Source organism: Cyprinodon tularosa, unplaced genomic scaffold (assembly GCF_016077235.1).
Source record: "Cyprinodon tularosa strain WSP-4 unplaced genomic scaffold, ASM1607723v1 ctg190, whole genome shotgun sequence".
Taxonomy (NCBI): domain Eukaryota; kingdom Metazoa; phylum Chordata; class Actinopteri; order Cyprinodontiformes; family Cyprinodontidae; genus Cyprinodon; species Cyprinodon tularosa.
In genome coordinates this window covers 1,687,131-1,705,474 of record NW_024038679.1, presented here as the reverse complement: position 1 = coordinate 1,705,474, position 18,344 = coordinate 1,687,131, and the positions used below count along the sequence as shown (strand labels likewise).

Below are 18,344 nucleotides of genomic sequence, written 5' to 3'. Positions count from 1 at the left end.
AGTTATTAGTTTACATGAAATAAGGAGCTGTAAGCACAGTTCCATGACTCAAGTTTATATATATATATATATATATATATATATATATATATATATATATATATATATATATAGATAGATAGATAGATAGATAGATAGATAGATAGATATATAGATAGATATGGATAGATAGATATATAGATAGATATGGATAGATAGAGAACATGGTGAAATCATCTTTACTCTCGACAGGCTGCAGCCATGTCATGAATTCCTCTTTTCCAGCCACTTTTTGCAGTTTGCATCGTCCTATTCTCTAGCTCTTTCTCGAGCTTCTTTTCCAAACAACTGCTTTATGATCAATTGCAGCAGTTCTGCGCAAATTAATTGTGTTAAAAAAATGGTCACTTTTTAAACACCACAATGTATTAAATAAATACAAATGCTGGGAACCAATTCTTTTTTACATTTCTTTAATATTTTGTTCTATTCAGCTACACAAGCATCCTCTTTAAACTACTAAGAATTGTGCTATAAATGTGACTTTACCCGATTCTTATGTACACCTTAGTAATTTATTGATATGCCGCACAATGTCCTCCTTTTTGGTGCTATAGAAATGGCCACCCTAGTGTAGACATGTTATCCTATAGCAGTAGTTTTCATGGTAACAGAAACCGAAAAAGCAGCACATTGTTGTCGTCCTTGATGGGTAGCTGTCCCGTGACATGATGCTTTTCATCGGCAGAAGAAAACTGAAAGTTGAGTAAAAAGTGATTATTTTATATATATATATTAGGGGTGGAACGGTTCACAAAATCCACGGTTCGGTTCGATTCACGGTTTCTGGTCATGGTTTTCGGTTCGGTTCGATTCGGTATATGTTGATTGTTACACCTAAATCCCATAAAAATGTATTAAATTAACGAAAAAATCCCCCCAAAAATAATGGATTGTAATTATTTTAAATGATCCGCGGAAACCCTGGATCATTTCCGTATGTTTTGCTGCTTTGAATTTAATCATCTCGCGCATGCTCTCTACCATCTCCAAGGGACTCAGAGCGGAGCGGACGGGAGCCACAGTGGAGGCTGTAGGCTTTGCTTTGAGCAGCCGGTCTGGAGCGCAGTGGGACGGAGCGGAGCACTGATGGAGTATGTGGGATTTCAGGGTTAGCATGACATGTTGGTCGTGTTGCTGTTAGCATAAACAAAACGTGTTGCGCAATGCTTGCACACTGTTGCACTTTTATTCACAACTTTCTTTCCGCCGTCATCGTAGGTCACTCTAAATGCAAAGCGCTCCCATACAGCAGACCTATAAAGTGCTGCTGGCGCGTCTTCCAACTCCTGTTTTTTCCCACTCGCCATACCCACACAATTCTCCGCAACAACTGATTTTTTTCTGCTACACCCGGCTAAGCTGCTTCGCTTCTTCTTCTTCTTGTTTACTACTGGTGGTTGGCTTTGGTCGCAGTGCCGCCACCTTCTGCTCTGGAGTGTACACGCTTCGCCTATGAGAAAAAGGAGCAGCGCATGAACCGAACGAAACACAAGCGAATCGAACCGAGACAGTCAAACCGAACGGTTCGTAGGTTTTCATAAATCGTCCCATCCCTAATATATATATATGTATATATATAAATATATGTGTAATTTATATATAAACATAGAACAACAAAATATATTGTCTGAATCTGACCCAAACTAGACAAATTTCGTTTTTGTTTTCGTTGACTAAAACTTAACTAAAACTAACTAAAATTTAATAAACTAAAGTATTCTCATCCAAAGGAATAAACTAAAACTTACTGTTAACAGCCACCATAAACAAAACTTTCCCAACTACAACATCTAAATTCAATAAGACACATGGATTAAATCATGACGAGCAGGTGAATCATTTCAGTTAGAATTTGATATTTTTTTTCCTGCATTTCCCGAACGCATCATTCATATAATAGCAAAAGCCTGCAGGGCAGTGACAAACAATGCCTTAACGATGTTTACATAGCACTGTCTGAATGATGTATTTAGCCCCTCTGACTCATGACAAAATGCCATTTCAGCCTGATGCAGTAGCAGCCAGGGAGTGAATCACAGAGTAATATCCAACATTAATCACAAGCATTATCATTTTATGCTCGCAGATCTTATTTAGGGTTAACAGTGAATCCACAACATCAAACTCACAGCTCGCTGTCTGAGGAGCTTTTTATGGTGCATCTCATGTTTCTCACATGCGATAGACTCTACAGGTAGCTGTTAAGATATCCGATACTCAGATCTCCTGCTGTAGTGACAGTAACTGAGGCTGCAGAGCTGCTACTCTACCTGGATACAGGTTGCAGGGATTCTCTGAAGGCTCATCACTCTTTAGGTTGAAGTGCTGCTAAGCAACACAGTGATGGATCAGTTTGTTCCATCAGTGCCCCGGCAATGATGGATGACTCACTTCAATTTTAATGTTGGGTAAGGGGGAGCAAATGGAGAGATTTCGGTTTCAAAAATGAATTTTAATCCTTTAATTTTTCCCTTACATTAGCTATATTATAAAATACTATAAAAGTAACCCAATATATTCGAAGTACAACAAACTGAAACTGTTAGTATAATTCATGCTGAATAGAATTTAGATATATTGAAACTGAATTTGTACATTTCACTTTGTTTCATAATGACTTCATTTTCTTGGAAGATAAAAATAAATAAAACAATTCCTTGTCTCATCAATGGATTGTAGGGATATTTCCAATTTCTGTCCAATTCTTTACATTTCTTTTCATTTTTAATTTAGCCAACAGGAACCCAATTTTATTTTGACAGAAATTCTAATAAACTCACACATGATTATTCCCAGTATTCTGCTTGTGAATTCGAATGAACCTGCCCGAACCTGCATATATGTAACTTGACGTTGAATGCATCAGTTTCAAAATTATGAAGGTAATTATGTTCCATTATTTTTGCAAGCAAAGAATATGTTATGTAAAGGAAAACTTAAATGAAAAGTAGAGAGAAATGCAAATTAAAAAAAAAGGTTTTGAGAGGAACTTCACTGGTCTCTCCGGTTTCGCTATTGCTATTTATTTTATTTCATAATATATATAAAACTAACATAGTCAGATAAACACCAGTGAATAAGTTCAGCGAATTTTAAATGAATCTTAGGCAGTAAGTGTTAGTCATAATTCAGGCTAACGGAAAAAATACTTCCCCAAAAACTAAAAACAGTCATGCAAATAAAAACGGACTGCCATGGTTCTCACCTGACTGCATTCTCAATAATTCACACAGCAACAAACTGGCAGTGAAAGGTGAGACACTGCCCTGATGAGATATGGCTGACGTTGCCCCCTGCGGCCCACCAATCGTAACCTAGACTGTATTCTCTTCACATGCAGGATTATGAAACCCTTATCAATAAATAATAGCATCTCAGAGCCGCTGATATTAAAGCAGAATTAAGCCAAGGATGCTTCTCTGGAGGCCAACGGCAGCAGGCAGCATGGAGGGTAACCATGCATAGTATTTCTTGATTGAAGGGAGGCTATGGAGTGAAGGTTGTTCCATTATTGTTGAAAGCAATTTTTTTTTTGTAAATGAAAATGTGAATGAAAATGTGAAAATGCAAATAAATCCAGAAACGAATCTATGACACATTTTCCAGTCAAAAGAAATTTTAGGGGTAACTTTGCGGTCTTCTCAGATTTTTTATTTTTATTTTTGGTCATATCTTTCTTTTATTTTTTAATTTTTTTTCAAGCTGTTTTTTCTCAGAGTTAGTTAAATCGATCTTTCTTTTTCAAATCAAATTTTATTATTTGAAAATGTCGTTTTTTCAAATTCTGTTTTTTAGGTTGAGTTTTACAAATTGCAGTCTTTTCAAATTGTGTTTCACAGATCATAGATGTTTTTTTTTTTACTTCAAGCACAATACAAACTCTCACTCTTAACCAATAAAAAATGTTGTTGCTAACGTCCAGCAGACCAATAGAAATGCATATTTGCTCCCCGGTCTAGAGGAAAGCCCGCCTCCAGAAGGCAGAGAATGTGATCTGCAAAATACTTTGAAAAAAATGCAAATTATAAAACTGTATCTAAAAAAAAAAACTGAAATTTGGAAAGAAAAGTGAAAATATAATATCTGTCAGTCAAAAAAATGTATTGCAGAGATAAAATTTGAAAATATAAAATTTCAAAACAAAATTAAGTAAGAAATAATAAAATCAGAAAGAAAATTATTAAGATAAATATGTAAAGCAAAATGTGACAAAACAGTAATGTTACCCTCAAAATAAAAAAAAAAGAAAATGTTTCAAATTTTTTATTTGGGATATTTTTTTTCAAATTTCCATTTCAAAGAACGTCTTCTTTGCTCACAATAGTAAAACCAAATTCCCTTTATAGAAGCAAGGATGCTCTGAACAATTGAATAACTTTTGTTGTTGTTGAGGTGTTTTAACAGAGGACTGGTTCGTTAGACGTATCTAGTTCCCTCAATATTAGCTCTTCACTTCTGGGTGATGAACCAAATTAAGCACAGATCCACAGACAGACGCTCCATGAAGTCAGCATCAGACGCTGGCCCACTCTCAGTCAATCGGACCGCAAAAGTGGAGCTCCCACGCACTGTGCGGTTACGCAACGAACGACCCCCCCAGCCGAGCATCCAAACGCTGCTCAGATGTTCTCTGCTGCTCCAAACTTTCACCGTTTTTAGCAAAGTAACCTCTAGACAGTAAGTTTAACCAAACTTCTTCATTGAAACTTCAACTTTTTCGTTGTGGAAAAATTTAATTAAATAAGCCTTTCGAAGTATATTTTTTCACTTTTTTTCACAGCAACAGATGGATAAAAAAAATAAATAAAACTGTTTCAAGAAAATGTGATGCCAGTGGGTTGTCATAGCAACAGTGACTGTTTAATTTTAAATTTAGTTAAACCCACACTTTTTTCTCTCCTCCTCACAAGCACAAACAGGCCACGTTTGCCTTGAAGCAAAATCACAGAGGCGATTTACCAGAGAAAGGAAACTGTCAATCTGCAGACTGCTAGAAGAGCTGAAACTAAACGTGACGTTAGATGAAACCGTTCATGAATGGTTGGCAAAGTTCCATCTGTTGTAAATTTAACAGCATCTCAAAAAATGGTCAGGGTCTGCTTTCCTGTTATGTGTCAGATGACCACCATCAGGGTTTAGGGTCAATTGAGACTAATCACACTCTACTAACAGCAAAAAACAACAAAAAAACAAATCTTTTTTTTCCTGTTAATAAATCCTGTGAGCAAACTAAGGTTTGATGATGCTCTTGTTAATAAACATGCAAACAAATTGATGAACTTATGCTGGCTAAATGAATCATTTATGGATCTGCATAACATAGAAATGAATTGGTCTCAGCCGGTGTTCTGTCAGATGAGCATACCCGGTAAGACCAGCACACCCATAGTGAATACCCGTTCATCCCTTTAGTTTATTCCTTTAGTTTTGTACGAAAAATACACTTTAAGCTACACCAACGGGCGTCTTATCCCTTAAGTTAGGTACAAAAAAACAATTAAACTTACTTTTTGGTGTTTTTTGAAGCGTATGGTGATCTGACCTTAAATTGTTTTTTGTTTTTTTACATGACTAAAGGGATGAACACCCGTTGAGGTAGTTCAAAGCCTAGTTTTCATTAAAAAAACTAACGTGATAAATGCAAATCTGACGTTTTGCGCATGCATATCGACTATAGGTATGCTGGTCTGACGGGGTATGCTGATCTGACAGAACATCCGGTTTGTTTATCTCAACAACTAGTTCTGTAAGAGCAGGAATCTGTGTTTTGTCTGCTTTGGTGTTACAGTATTATTTGCTAATTCATGTTTATTACTGAAATACTAACACTAAAAAAATTTTAAATTAGTTAGGACATTCCACTTGAAAGTATCACTGCTTCCACCGAATCTTTTAGAGGAGAAATGTTTGTGCTATACGAGGTGAATCACCAGCACATGGGAACAACATATTATCTGATAATAGGGTATAAGACAAAAAAGTTTCTGACTATTTTATTGGACAATATTAGTAATGTTTACAAAATACTGATTGTTGATCTTAAAGAATAAAAAATATTTATAGGAAAATATACAACTTTTTATATAAAACTCTTATACCTCCAGTCACTAGTTGGCAGCACACTACCTCAGGGCCTATTATTCAGTTTGCACTCACCAAAGCTGAGCAACCAGCTCTCCCAAGGTTTCCTAGAGCTATATTATTATGAAAATCACAATATATCGTCATTGCTAATGTATATTTGTATATATCATGATGAATTGTACCATCACATACATCTTCATCCTTTTCTTATCGTTATATTTTTGCAGTTTTCACCCCTACCTGAAAGTGGGTTCTGCTTATAGGCAGAAGTCTACCTATTCTTAACTGAATTCAGTTTATTTTTATAGCACCAATTCACAACACACATCATCTCAAGGCACTTTACAGTTCACCAGATCATCCAGTCAAATTGATTCAAAGTTTTCTGTCAAAGGAAAACCAGCTGACTGCATCGACTCATTGACTCAAATGCAATTCTGAATTTTATAGGTAAGTAAAGTGCACTTAATGAAAAAGAATCATAATAAAAATGACCATAAAAAAAATATATAAATAAGATAAGTACCAGTAGAATATTTAACTGCAATAAACCTGCTAAAAAGTGTGATAATTATTGCAAAAAACCCAACCTATAGGGCTTTAGCTTCAGCTTAATCATCCCAGGGATTTCCCGGTCTAATAGTAATATTGTCGCGATATTGGCCAGAAAACCAATATCAGATTATATCAGCCTGTATCTTTAATCTCTGATATTGTCCTGCTGCTGGAAAAACTCTGCTTCTGTTTAAAGTTTACTTAATTCCTTGGTTAATAAATTAATCACTAGTGAGAACTAGTGATCCAACCTTTTCTAACATTCTACAGTGAAACATATGTAACAAAAGCACGTATGAATCGTACTAATATCCTATCAGGTTCATATTGGTATGAATCCCTTTTTAATGCGACAGTATTGGCATCGTAATGGAAATGAAACATTTGTAGTGAGACAAACTTTTTATAAAGGACAGTTTGATCTCGCCTCGTGAGACCATCCTGATCTCGCAAGCTTTCAAGATTTCACTCGCTAAACAGTCTGGAGACTCTCCGTTGAAGAAAATTTGGAGCCGTTCACCAAACGAACGTCCAATCAGCGTTGGCTTTGAGGCGGATTGAGGTGTGATGCAACGAGAAGCGCGACAGTTCAGTCTAAAGAACATGGCGGCTTCAGCCGATGAAACTAGCGTTAGCGTGGCTATCGAGCAAGTTTTATCGGAATTACAGAGTATTTCTTCACAGAAAGAAGGGCAAAACACTGCTCTGGAGGCTTTTCTCAGAGGAAAATATGTTTTTGCTCTTCTCCCGACTGGTTTCGGCAAGAGTTTGATCTATAAATTGGCTCCTTTTCGTCGTCGCTCTGTTACATCATATGCTTCGTTGATCTGATTGGTTTATTTGGCCCGTCTATCACCAACATAGGCAATCAGGTAACCAGTATTTTCGCCCCTTCCCAAAATTACTTCAACCGAAGGTTTCCAGATGGATATGCGGAGCAAATCCATCTGGCGGAGTCAGGTTAAAGGTATACTATGCAACCGGTGTTGATTTTCCAGCGAGGCTCACCCCAGAGGGCGAAAGTAAAAGTGCACTGTCGTAAATATGCACAGCTGTTCTCCTGGTTTCTCTGTCAAGCCAGGTGCGGTTGTTTTGAGCTTAGCAGACAGGCGAACGCAACGAATGACTAACACAGTGAAAGTATGAACATGCACACAGAGAGAGAGAAACCATTCCAATGTTACTTACAATCTCATCAGCAGAAACGCGAGGTCCGCGTCAGCCTTGCAGCCTTCTTTTTATTTTAGCTCTCGCCATTCGGAAAAAGCTTGCCCGATGTTCACCCGTGTACGACTCCTCTCTCTGTCCGGAGCCCTTTTCCTCTTTCTTGCCTGCTCCGACATGGGCTTTCGCTGTTTTCACGCTGGTTCCGCCATGATAACTGCACAAAGATCGCCACTGTGCTAGCAACGAGCATGCTTTTAACTGGGGGTGTGTAGCAGTTCTCGCCGTAAAGCAAGACCGACTCTCGCGAGACTTCTGAGCCTGTGGGTGCGGGCCGAGGGCTCCTGCAATTGCAAGTGCGGTATTTCCCCTACAGACCACCAGGGCGGCCGAGACCTTTGTTTAACCTGAAATGACTCATTTAATCATCCAAAATGTTATGGAACACATTAATTAACTGAAAAATGTTGCATAGTGTGCCTTTAAGTTTGATCCACTTTATGTTGCCGAATTTGTCATCAGTGCTCAGTTTTGAAGGTTTGACACCTGAAATAAAACACAGAATCAGATCTAGCCTCCATTAAGACCTTTAGATGAGGACAGATTATGATAACCATAGTTTTAAATTGTGTTGCACTGATACCAATACCACTATCAGGCGGGGCCCCGATCCAGCAGTAAAATGGTGGTATCAGTATCAGTGAGTACCAACACATAGTGCACCGATACCATTTTGAGAGCCAAATGTTTATTCAACTATTGTCACCCATTCCAGGTAGGAAATAAAAAGTTCTACTGGATTCACTTTGTATTAGTCTGTCAGCTTGACAAAGCCATGATGGCAATTATTTTACATCCAAGTTAGGGCTGCAACAACGAATCGATAAAATCGATAAAAATCGACTTTTAAAAGCGTTGGCAACGAATTTCATCATCGATTAGTCGTGTCGCGCGATTATTGCGTCATCCGCTGCGCCGTCATCACTGCCTCTTGACTGAAAGAGGAAGGAAAAAAAATACGGCAGAGCGAGTCAGCGCCGCAGGAGCAGTGTTGCCAACTCCGCGACTTTTCAGACCCCTCCAGCGACTATTTTTCAAAAAAGCGACTAGCGACAAATCTGGCGACTTTTTTCGGTGTCACTGGTGGCTTTTGGAGACTCTTACGTGAAAGCATGTATCATTCCTACTCTGCCGTGGGGCGCCTCCCCCACCCCAACCGCGTTTTCCCGCAGGAGTCCCTCTCAGTCAGAGCCTCAGCGTCCAGACTGCAAATGAAGTGCGCATGCACCGGGATTGACGGCGCAAATTGATCACAATAATTAAAATAGCCTGCGCTTTGTAAAGTGAAAAAAGTGATAACATGCAACTTTTTTCAAAAGAAATTAACATGGCACGGAACCACCATGTTTGTTTGGTTTTAAAGTGGGGAAACGTTACGTTAGTTTCTCAGGTAGCTCATCTGATGCTTTCCTTATCTTGTTAGTAGGTTACAGACAGTGATAAGGTTGGCTACTTATTTTACTTTAAATTTCATTTGAACTAGCTTAAGCAGCGTTTACATTTACTTTATAAATAAATTAACTTGCAAATTATGAGGGCAAGACTTTTAAAGTTTAAATCTGGCAAAGATAAAGTAAAGATGATCCTGCAATTTATAGAAGTAAAGCAGAATAAAATCCAGCAAGATCAGTAATATGTCAATTAATTATATGCCACATTCCCATGTAAATATCTGTCTTTGGAGGATGTGTTTTTTAGCACCCCTAGTTCTCTCATTTTTATTCCAAATACAATTTATAATTTGAATCACAGGGCTATTTTTATCTCTATGGTTCAGTATTTTCTCAAGTAGCAACTTTAACTGCTGTACTTTCCTGTCTTAAAAGGCAGAACTCTTCTAGTCTAAAAAAAACTCATTTGTTGAAATGGGGGGGCCTATTGTTTGAACCCCTTAGAGGCTTTTAAAAACAAAAATGTCTTTTTTTGCGCTTTATGAAACAAAGTACCCTATATTTTGTGGATGTACATCTACATTTCTCATGTAAGTTTGCGTAGTTTTAACACAAACATTTATTTTTCATATTGCACCAGTACAGTTAATGAGCAACCTGTACTTGTGTGCTTGTTTGTTCTGTCTATAATGTTTATTCTGGAATAAAGAGGTTAATATAAAAAATATTTTTTGTCCGATTCATCGATTAATCGAAAAAATAATCGTCCAATTCATCGATTTTTAAAATAATCGTTAGTTGCAGCCCTAATCCAAGTAGTATGCAGGTCTTCATATACACACACATCAATTTCAAACAGATGGTATCGGTATCGTAGCCTGGGTGCCATTCCGAACTTAGTCCCGCCTACAACGTTTGAGGTTGGGAAGTTCGGTCTGGCATTGCTCAATAGTAGTGCGAGTATGCTCACACAATATCTGGCGGGCCAATCAAATTGTCAGGGCGGGCTTTATACGATGATGGACAGATGATCAACAGTAACGTAATCAACCACGTCACCAAAGCGCGCTTGGGTGACAACAACAATGGCTGCCGCTGGAGAGTTGAGGTGTGTAGATTCTGCTATTAGGTCTGTTCTAGAAGATATCGACAGCAAATTAATTTTAAAAGAGGAACAGAGAAACGCGATCAAGGCTCATCGTCTTATTGTACGCATGCAACTGCACGCTTTGATTTTTGTTGACAACAACTATGCATTGCTTAACATATGTCACGCACTCTGTTGCTCTTATTGGTTGTAGGTCTATCCAATTGAGTGCAGAGGCATATTTTTTCCTGGTTCGTTCGAAACACGCCCCATAATCACAGCTCTATGGAGCAGTATCAGACTCATATTCTGACTAGAATTGAGTAGGACTACGTCAGGCTATCGGTATCGGCCAATACTGCACAGACAGGTATCCGGGCCAAAAAATGGCATCAGTGCAACACTAGTTTTAAAGTCAAATTTAGTCCAATAAGGCGAGCAGAGTTTGTAAGGTTTGGAATGCTTCTTATTTTAACATAGAACCGTGGAAGGTTTCAGCTCTTCTTTATCCAGTTTTGCTCATTTTGATGTAGAGAACAAAGTAACTTCCTGGGCTGTTTAACCTTGATCCTGCAACAGAGGACTTCTACTTGCTGTCATGCTTAAAGTAATTGGATCAATCCTTAGGCTTTAATTAGGGACGATCAGGTGATCAAGACCAGGAGTGGGGTCACAGCTTAACCTCATGGTATAAATGAAGCATCATCACCTAAAGCCTCATACCCTGTGTGTTACCACAGAAGGCCTGGTGCAGGCCAGCATCTCTTGAGCTGAGATGCTGTGGATCTCCAGTGAACATGCAGAAGCGCACTTTGCCTGTTAGAGCGCAGCTGCAGCTCTGAGCGCCTGTTTATTGAATAGGGAAACTACAGTGGAGGGAAACCCCACAACTTCCCATCTTCCACAGAGCCGCTCCTCCTCAGGGCAAACACCTCATGGCTGCAGCACCAGACAGCAGCAGCAGCAGGAGAAGGAGGAGGAGGTGACGTCGCGCTGGATCATAACAGAGACCACCGTGCGTCTGCAGACCCTTATTCCTATCACCGGAGTGACGTCACTCTGAGCAAAGAATAGGCTGTAGTGGCACCACTGTACCTGCAGCCCCACATCAATGAAGCGTTAATCTGTTATTAATAAGAGCAGAATAACATGGAGGTTTAAACCTTACCGTACAAAGCATTCCGCGTTATCTGCCCACCCATAGCTTTATTCCTTAAGGTCCCTTTGACGCCTGCGTGGATTAAAACAGCCTCTATTATTCAGAGGATGCTGCTGTGGAAACGACACGGCGGCCGTGACATGATTGCATCCAAAGGTGTCCTGTGGGTTCTCTCCTCCGAAGCGATACAAAAGCAGGATCAAGAGAGAGAGAGAGGAGCGCACACCTCCGCGTACCGAGCAGCAGAGGGGCGCACATCCCCCCCACACTCACACACCCTCTCCCCTCAGTCCGCCTCCTCATTCAGGGAGCGCTTCCCCGCCTCGGGTCCCGCTCACTTCCACTAGCATTTACATAGAGGGAGGAGAGCTGGAGCTGAGCCCTGGTTAACACTGTCACTGCCGAGCAGAGGGGATATTTATGGGTCAGGAGGGGGAGGCGTCACTCAGGAGGACAATAACAAGCTCTAATATGGCAATATATGGATGGCTTTTTCTTCTATTATTGTTCCAAGCAACATTTTTTTTCTATTGAAATAATAAAAAAAATAAAAATAAAAAAATGTAACCCAGAACTGAAACTTAGACCAACAACTTTTAACTTTGCTGTTTTCTCAGATAAATTCAAACTACTGTTAAGTTTAACTTTCAAATTTCATTTAATTTAAATTGATGCCTGTTGTTGCTCATAAGCAACAAACCACTTGTATTACACTGCAAAAAATGTAAATCAAAGTCATTTTTTCCTAAAATAAGAGCTTTTTTCTATTTATTGAGCAGGTAATTGAGACACTGCCATCGGAACAAGACAATGTACATTTAAAATAAGAAAAAAAAACACAAATGCAGTCTCTCATTTCAAGTGCATAATATGCAATTATCTTATTTTAAGGGTAAAAATGCTCATTCCATGGAAAGATCATCTTATTTCTTCCTCATATTAAGGTTAAATATACTTATTTTAAGATCTTTTTACTAATTTTCAGAATATTTTTGCAGCGTAGCGTTTCTGCATCACCCCATTGCTAGTCACAGTGTATGTTATTATGTAGTTACTGTATAACTGCTGTTACAAAATATACTTTACCTTCATTTCTCTTTATTTAGTAATATTAACCATTTTTATTTGGCATCTCATTGAAGTGGAAAAACACGCACAAAATGTATTTTTTTATGTACATGTATATCAATTAAGGCTTCAAGGGGTTAAGTTTTTACTGAATTTTAAACTTACAGATTTTATATTTTTATTGTAATATTTTATTTGTTAAAATTTTTTATTTCCTTTTTCATATTTAGTGTTCCGAATTGCATTCTGTTCAGTTCGATTTACAGATCACATTCTCTTCCCTTCAAGCCCAAAACACATGCTTGCTCTTAACCGAAAAAAATGTTGTTACAGGTAAGATTTTTAGTGAATTTTTTTAAGAGACGTGCCCTCTCCACTTTGAATAAAATGCATATGCACAACCCTGACCCCCCCCCCCACCCAGAGGGAACGTCTATTAAACACGTGCAAGAGCATGAACGAGCCCATTACTCCTTGTGCACCCTCTGTTTAAAAGTTGCTGTTTGCATCACTCATACAAGCTTACTTTTCAAAAGATTTGCAATTTTTCCACTATGTCAGACTCACCAGCGGTAAGTGAAAATGTGGATGAGCACGTAGGACAGCCTTAGGTAAACATATCACCAGAATGATTGACAATTAGGAGGACCACTTATTTTGATGATCCACCCAGAAAAAGAACATCCTTAACCTTTAACTCACATGCAGACCAAAAGAAACGCATCTTTGCTTTTCACTGTAGAGGAGGAATGCCCTAGCCTGGGTGCCATTCCGAACTTAGTCCCGCCCACAACGTTTGAGGTCGGGAAGTTCGGTCTGGCATTGCTCAATAGTAGCGTGAGTATGCTCGCACAATATCTGGCGGGCCAATCAAATTGTCAGGGCGGGCTTTGTACGATGATGGACAGATGATCAACAGTAATGTAATCAACCACGTCACAAAAGCGCGCTTGGGTGACAACAACAATGGCTGCCGCTGGAGAGTTGAGGTGTGTAGATTCTGCTATTAGGAATGTTCTAGAAGATATCAACAGCAAATTAATTTTAAAAGAGGAACAGAGAAACGCGATCAAGGCTCATCTTCTTATTATAGGCGTGCAACAGTACGCTTTGATTTTTGTTGACAACAACTATGCGTCGCTTAACATACGTCACGCACTCCGTTGCTCTTATTGGTTGTAGGTCTATCCAATTGAGTGGAGAGGCATTTTTTTTCCTGGTTCGTTCGAAACACGCCCCATAATCACAGCTCTATGGAGCAGTATCAGACTCATATTCTGACTAGAATTGAGTCGGACTATGTCAGGCTAGGAATGCCCCTAGATGTGCAGAGAATGTAATCTGTAAAAAGCTAATTAAAAAGAATGCAGTTTATAAAACTTGTCAGTTATATGTGTGGAATGATTTTATGATGCCCTTAAAGTCTTAAAAGTCATATTTGAATGTCAAATCATTCTGGCTGACAGTGTTGACTGTTTGATTGAAATCAGCAGAACCGTTTCTAATTTGCCTAAAGTGTTTTAATCCGGCAAAATACTTACTCATACTTGTTACTCCACTCAGGAAAGGAGTAACGAGTACAATATGTGATCGTACTCGTTACTCCTTGAAGCACATTTTGCCTAATTTTTGCCAGAGGTCACAAAAGCCTCAGACACAAACATCTTGTTGTAAAGCATGTTTCATTTTTCATCTTCTAATCTAAAGCAACCATTGGATTATGTTTAATGTGTGAACACTGTGGACTTAATTATTTCAAGTCAAAAAGTCTTCTGTGGCTAGATGCACCAGAAGTACGACAGAGTATTAGGGCTAGGCTAGAGACATTTTTTTTCTTCTATTTCTTCTATTTTTCTTCTATTTACAAGAATAAACTCGTAAAATAATTAGAATAAAGTTACAACATTACAAGAATAAAGTCGTAAAATTATTAGAATAAAGTCGTAACATTACAGGAATAAAGTCGTAAAAAGATGATAATAAAGTCGTAAAATTCAGAGAATAAAGTCGTAACATTACGAGAAGAGAGTCGTAAAATTCTGAGAATAAAGTTGTAAAATAATGAGAATAAAGTCGTAAAATTACGAGAATAAAGTTTTAACATTACGAGAATAAAGTCGTAAAATTATGACAAAAAAGTTATAAAATTACGAGAATAAAGTCCTAAAATTACGAGAAAGAAGTTGTATTTTATGACAACTCTTAAGAGAAGGACTTTCTTCCCTAAAATGAGGAATGTCAAGCATCAAGTGAAGTTATACTTTGGCTCTGGTTTGACAAATAAGGAAATCTTTTATCAGCAGCATCAAATTGGGCAGAATGTCAAAGTGGACTCAGGTTGCTGATTGGTGGAGCTGGTCGGCCTCCATCTGCTGGTCGGAGGTTGAAGCTTCTTTCTGAAACAGGTTGTTGTATTATGACTTTACTTTCATAATATTACAACCTTTTTCTTGTAATGTTACGACTTAAAGGAATAGTACACCCAAAACATGATTAGCCTTCATTTTCTACTCACCCCACTGCTGAACAACACTCTGGAGTACTTTTTTGATATCTCAAATGCATCTGGAGATCTGGGAGGCTTCTTGCTGTCTGCTGACATTCAAATAATGGAGGTATGGTGACCGAGACAGAAAGGTCCATAAAAGTCCACAAAAAACGTGTCAATATTCCTCCATACTGCTCATCCAATGTATTCCAAGTGTCCTGAGTGGGTAGCATCCAGCATTTACTCGAAACGAAGTCATTTAGAATGTTTTTAGAGCATAAACAGTAGTGTATAGGATTTCCTGAAAGCGCGCACATGCGTGTTCACGACGCTACGGAAGCCTGCAGACCAAACCAGATGAAAGTGCGCATTCAGCGTCTGCTCTGCCAATAATGCAAGCGTAGAAGAAGAAATGTGCTGTTTACCTGTGCAAAGAAAGAAACAACGAAAGAAAAATGTCTGAGGACTTCAGTGTTGAGGAAGAGCATGAGTTCTTTGCCGAGCTGAATGCGCTGGTTTGGTCTGCCGGCTTCCGTAGCGTCATGATCGCGCATGTGCGCGCTTTCAGGAAATCCTATACACTACTGTTTATGCTCTAAAAACATTCTAAATGACTTCGTTTCGAGTAAATTCTGGATGCTACCCACTCAGGACACTTGGAATACATTGGACGAGCAGTATGGAGGAATATTGACACGTTTTTTGTGGACTTTTATGGACCTTTCTGCCTCGGGCGCCACAGACCTCCATTATTTGAATGTCAGCAGACAGCAAGAAGCCTCCCAGATCTCCAGATGCATTTGAGATATCAAAAAAGTACTCCAGAGTGTTGTTCAGCATGGGGGTGAGTAGAAAATGAAGGCTAATCATGTTTTGGGTGTACTATTCCTTTAATTATCAAAATAAGAAAAATAAAAAAATCTCTAGCCTGGCCCTAATACTCCATCGTACCATAAGAATAAAAACAGGTTTTAAAAACTTGGAAAAAAACTGCAGATATACTCTTAAGTGCATTGGCCATACTTAGCAAACAACAATTTGTCAAAAAAGAACCATTATATTGTCCTGCAGATAATTTCACTCAATTCAGTTCAGAAATACTTTATTGATCACAAATGGAAGCATTTGGTGTTGGAACAAGATAGGAAGCGTTCCCCATCACTGGATCCATCTCCTCGGTCAGGCTGAGGTTGAAGAGGATTTGTTTGACACCAGCAGTGGGCACAACATTAATCATATCTAGGAACATGTTCATATTAGGTAAATGCACGACACCAATATGTTTTTCACAATTAAAAATCTGGTAATTTTTCAGGGACTGCTTCTGGAAAGGTTTTTAGCCTTTTGCCTCTCAGCACGGAGTGCTCAGGCTTAAAACCTGATGGGGGATTTCCAGGTTTGTCTACTTTACTCAAGCTCATGCTGCATCTACTTCCTGCTTAGAAACTTGCACACTAACTTCATATAAAGATTATACATTCCCCTGAAAACCAGTACACACTGTGCCATTGTCAGAAATAGTCAAACTGGACTTAGAAGTGTTGCACTTTCTGAGCTCGGCCTCATAAATTAACTCCTGTAGTTGCCTGCTAGAAGAAGCTACAACTTGTTGCTTCACTGATATGACCTCACAATAAGAGATTTTATTTTGAAATACCGAGAAGTGTTTCCATCTCTAATGGAAGATGGGTTTGAAAAGGAAATCTGCTAAAATGTCTTCATGAACAACTCCAAACTAAAAAGTTCAGTGTTTGTGGCCATTACTGACCTTAAAATTCAAGATGGCACCTGATCACTGGATCAGCTGGGAAAGCAAACTTATGTCTTTGGTCCCTTCTTACTTTGAAATTAAAAGTAGATTTAATAGAATGTAGTAGAAACTTTGCCCTTCGCTATTCAGACAAAAGCTGCAGACTTGCTGCTGCAGAGATGTTCTTACATTTGCAGCTGTCCTACAATCTGACTTTCCTGTTAAATTGTTTAATTGGTCATTTAAATGTATGTAGGGTCAACAAATAAAAATTTTGCATCACATTTAGAATCATGAGTCTAATACTTCTGAATAAAAACTCCAAAAAAGGCCCAGATGGTCCATCCCTTTTATTAAAAGATTAAATGATTGTCAGCATTAACTGGACCTTTTAAAAGTAAGGAGACAGAAGCCTGAAGCTAAGTATGGAAGCTCTCCCTCAGAGTGAGTGGTCACATTCCTGACTCTCAGCACTCAGTGCTTCACCTCCCATCCTTCCTCATTCATCTCAGGCCTTCTGGCAGAGACACCGGTTCACCCTTCAAGAGTCGGGCCTCTGACTTGCTCTGTCATCACTTATCCTGGCTGGGTTAGGACTCACACACCAGCGCTGGCTGCAGACTTTCAAGCTGCTGAGACACTTACAGTCAGGTTTCGTAAATATTTGGACAGAGAAAACCTTTTTCTTCTCACTTTGGTTTTGTACATCACCACATTGAATTTTAAATAAAACAACTCAGAGGCAGCTAAGCAACACTGTAACTTTGTTATTAAAGTTGGTGGGGACTCTACAAGGGTGGGTGCTGCAGCTAAAGGACCAAACAGCTTCCGTTAGGTGTTGATATTTTGCTTAAAATGAGAGCAAACATAAATGGCTATACCATATGTCTATTTAATACTTTCCTGTTATTGAGAACGCAACAGTTAGAAAATACACAAATATTTATAACTACAGATAAATAGACAGATACCTTTTAGTGCCTCATTTATAAAGTCCTCTAAATCATCAGAAACATTAATAAATTTTTTTAGATATATGAAAAAAAGTTGTAAACTCAGATACTGATGTCAACGGCAATATAATGGGCATTGTGCATCTATAGGATTTCAAATAGGAAAACTGCCCATCCATCCATCCATCCATCCATCCATCCATCCATCCATCCATCCATCCATCCATCCATCCATCCATCCATCCATGGATCTGATACCTTCTAATTACCTTCTGAGCAGACTTGAATACCTTATGATGTCTAAAACAACTGTCTGTATGATTCTGTGCTGCTGTTTATGAGTGGAAATGATTAAACCCCAATTTCTGCAGGTATTAATATTTACACAACCCCATCTTTAAATCATTCTTAATGATTACCACAACGTAACCTTAACAAACACCCTAGCCATGCTGGGACCCTGATCAAAATGAAACCAGAACCACAACCTCAAGTTTTAGTTTCCTAAATGAGAAGCTGGTCGAGGCACACATGGTGCGCAGG

At 38.6% G+C, this 18,344-nt stretch overlaps 1 protein-coding gene across 2 annotated transcripts in view; it reads right to left on the bottom strand.

Annotated features, from left to right (window-relative positions):
* neurl1aa (neuralized E3 ubiquitin protein ligase 1Aa) overlaps positions 1-18,344 on the bottom strand; it is a 125,063-nt gene that overhangs the window by 65,277 nt on the left and 41,442 nt on the right. Inside the window, exon 1 of one of the 2 annotated variants that reach the window (XM_038283170.1) lies at positions 11,552-11,877. The exons of the other annotated variant lie outside the window; for it this stretch is intronic. Within the exon in view, the coding sequence (XP_038139098.1) occupies positions 11,552-11,585 (34 nt within the window). The 5' untranslated portion in view covers positions 11,586-11,877. Of the gene's footprint in view, positions 1-11,551; positions 11,878-18,344 lie in introns of those variants that run through there. 2 annotated transcript variants of the gene reach the window in all.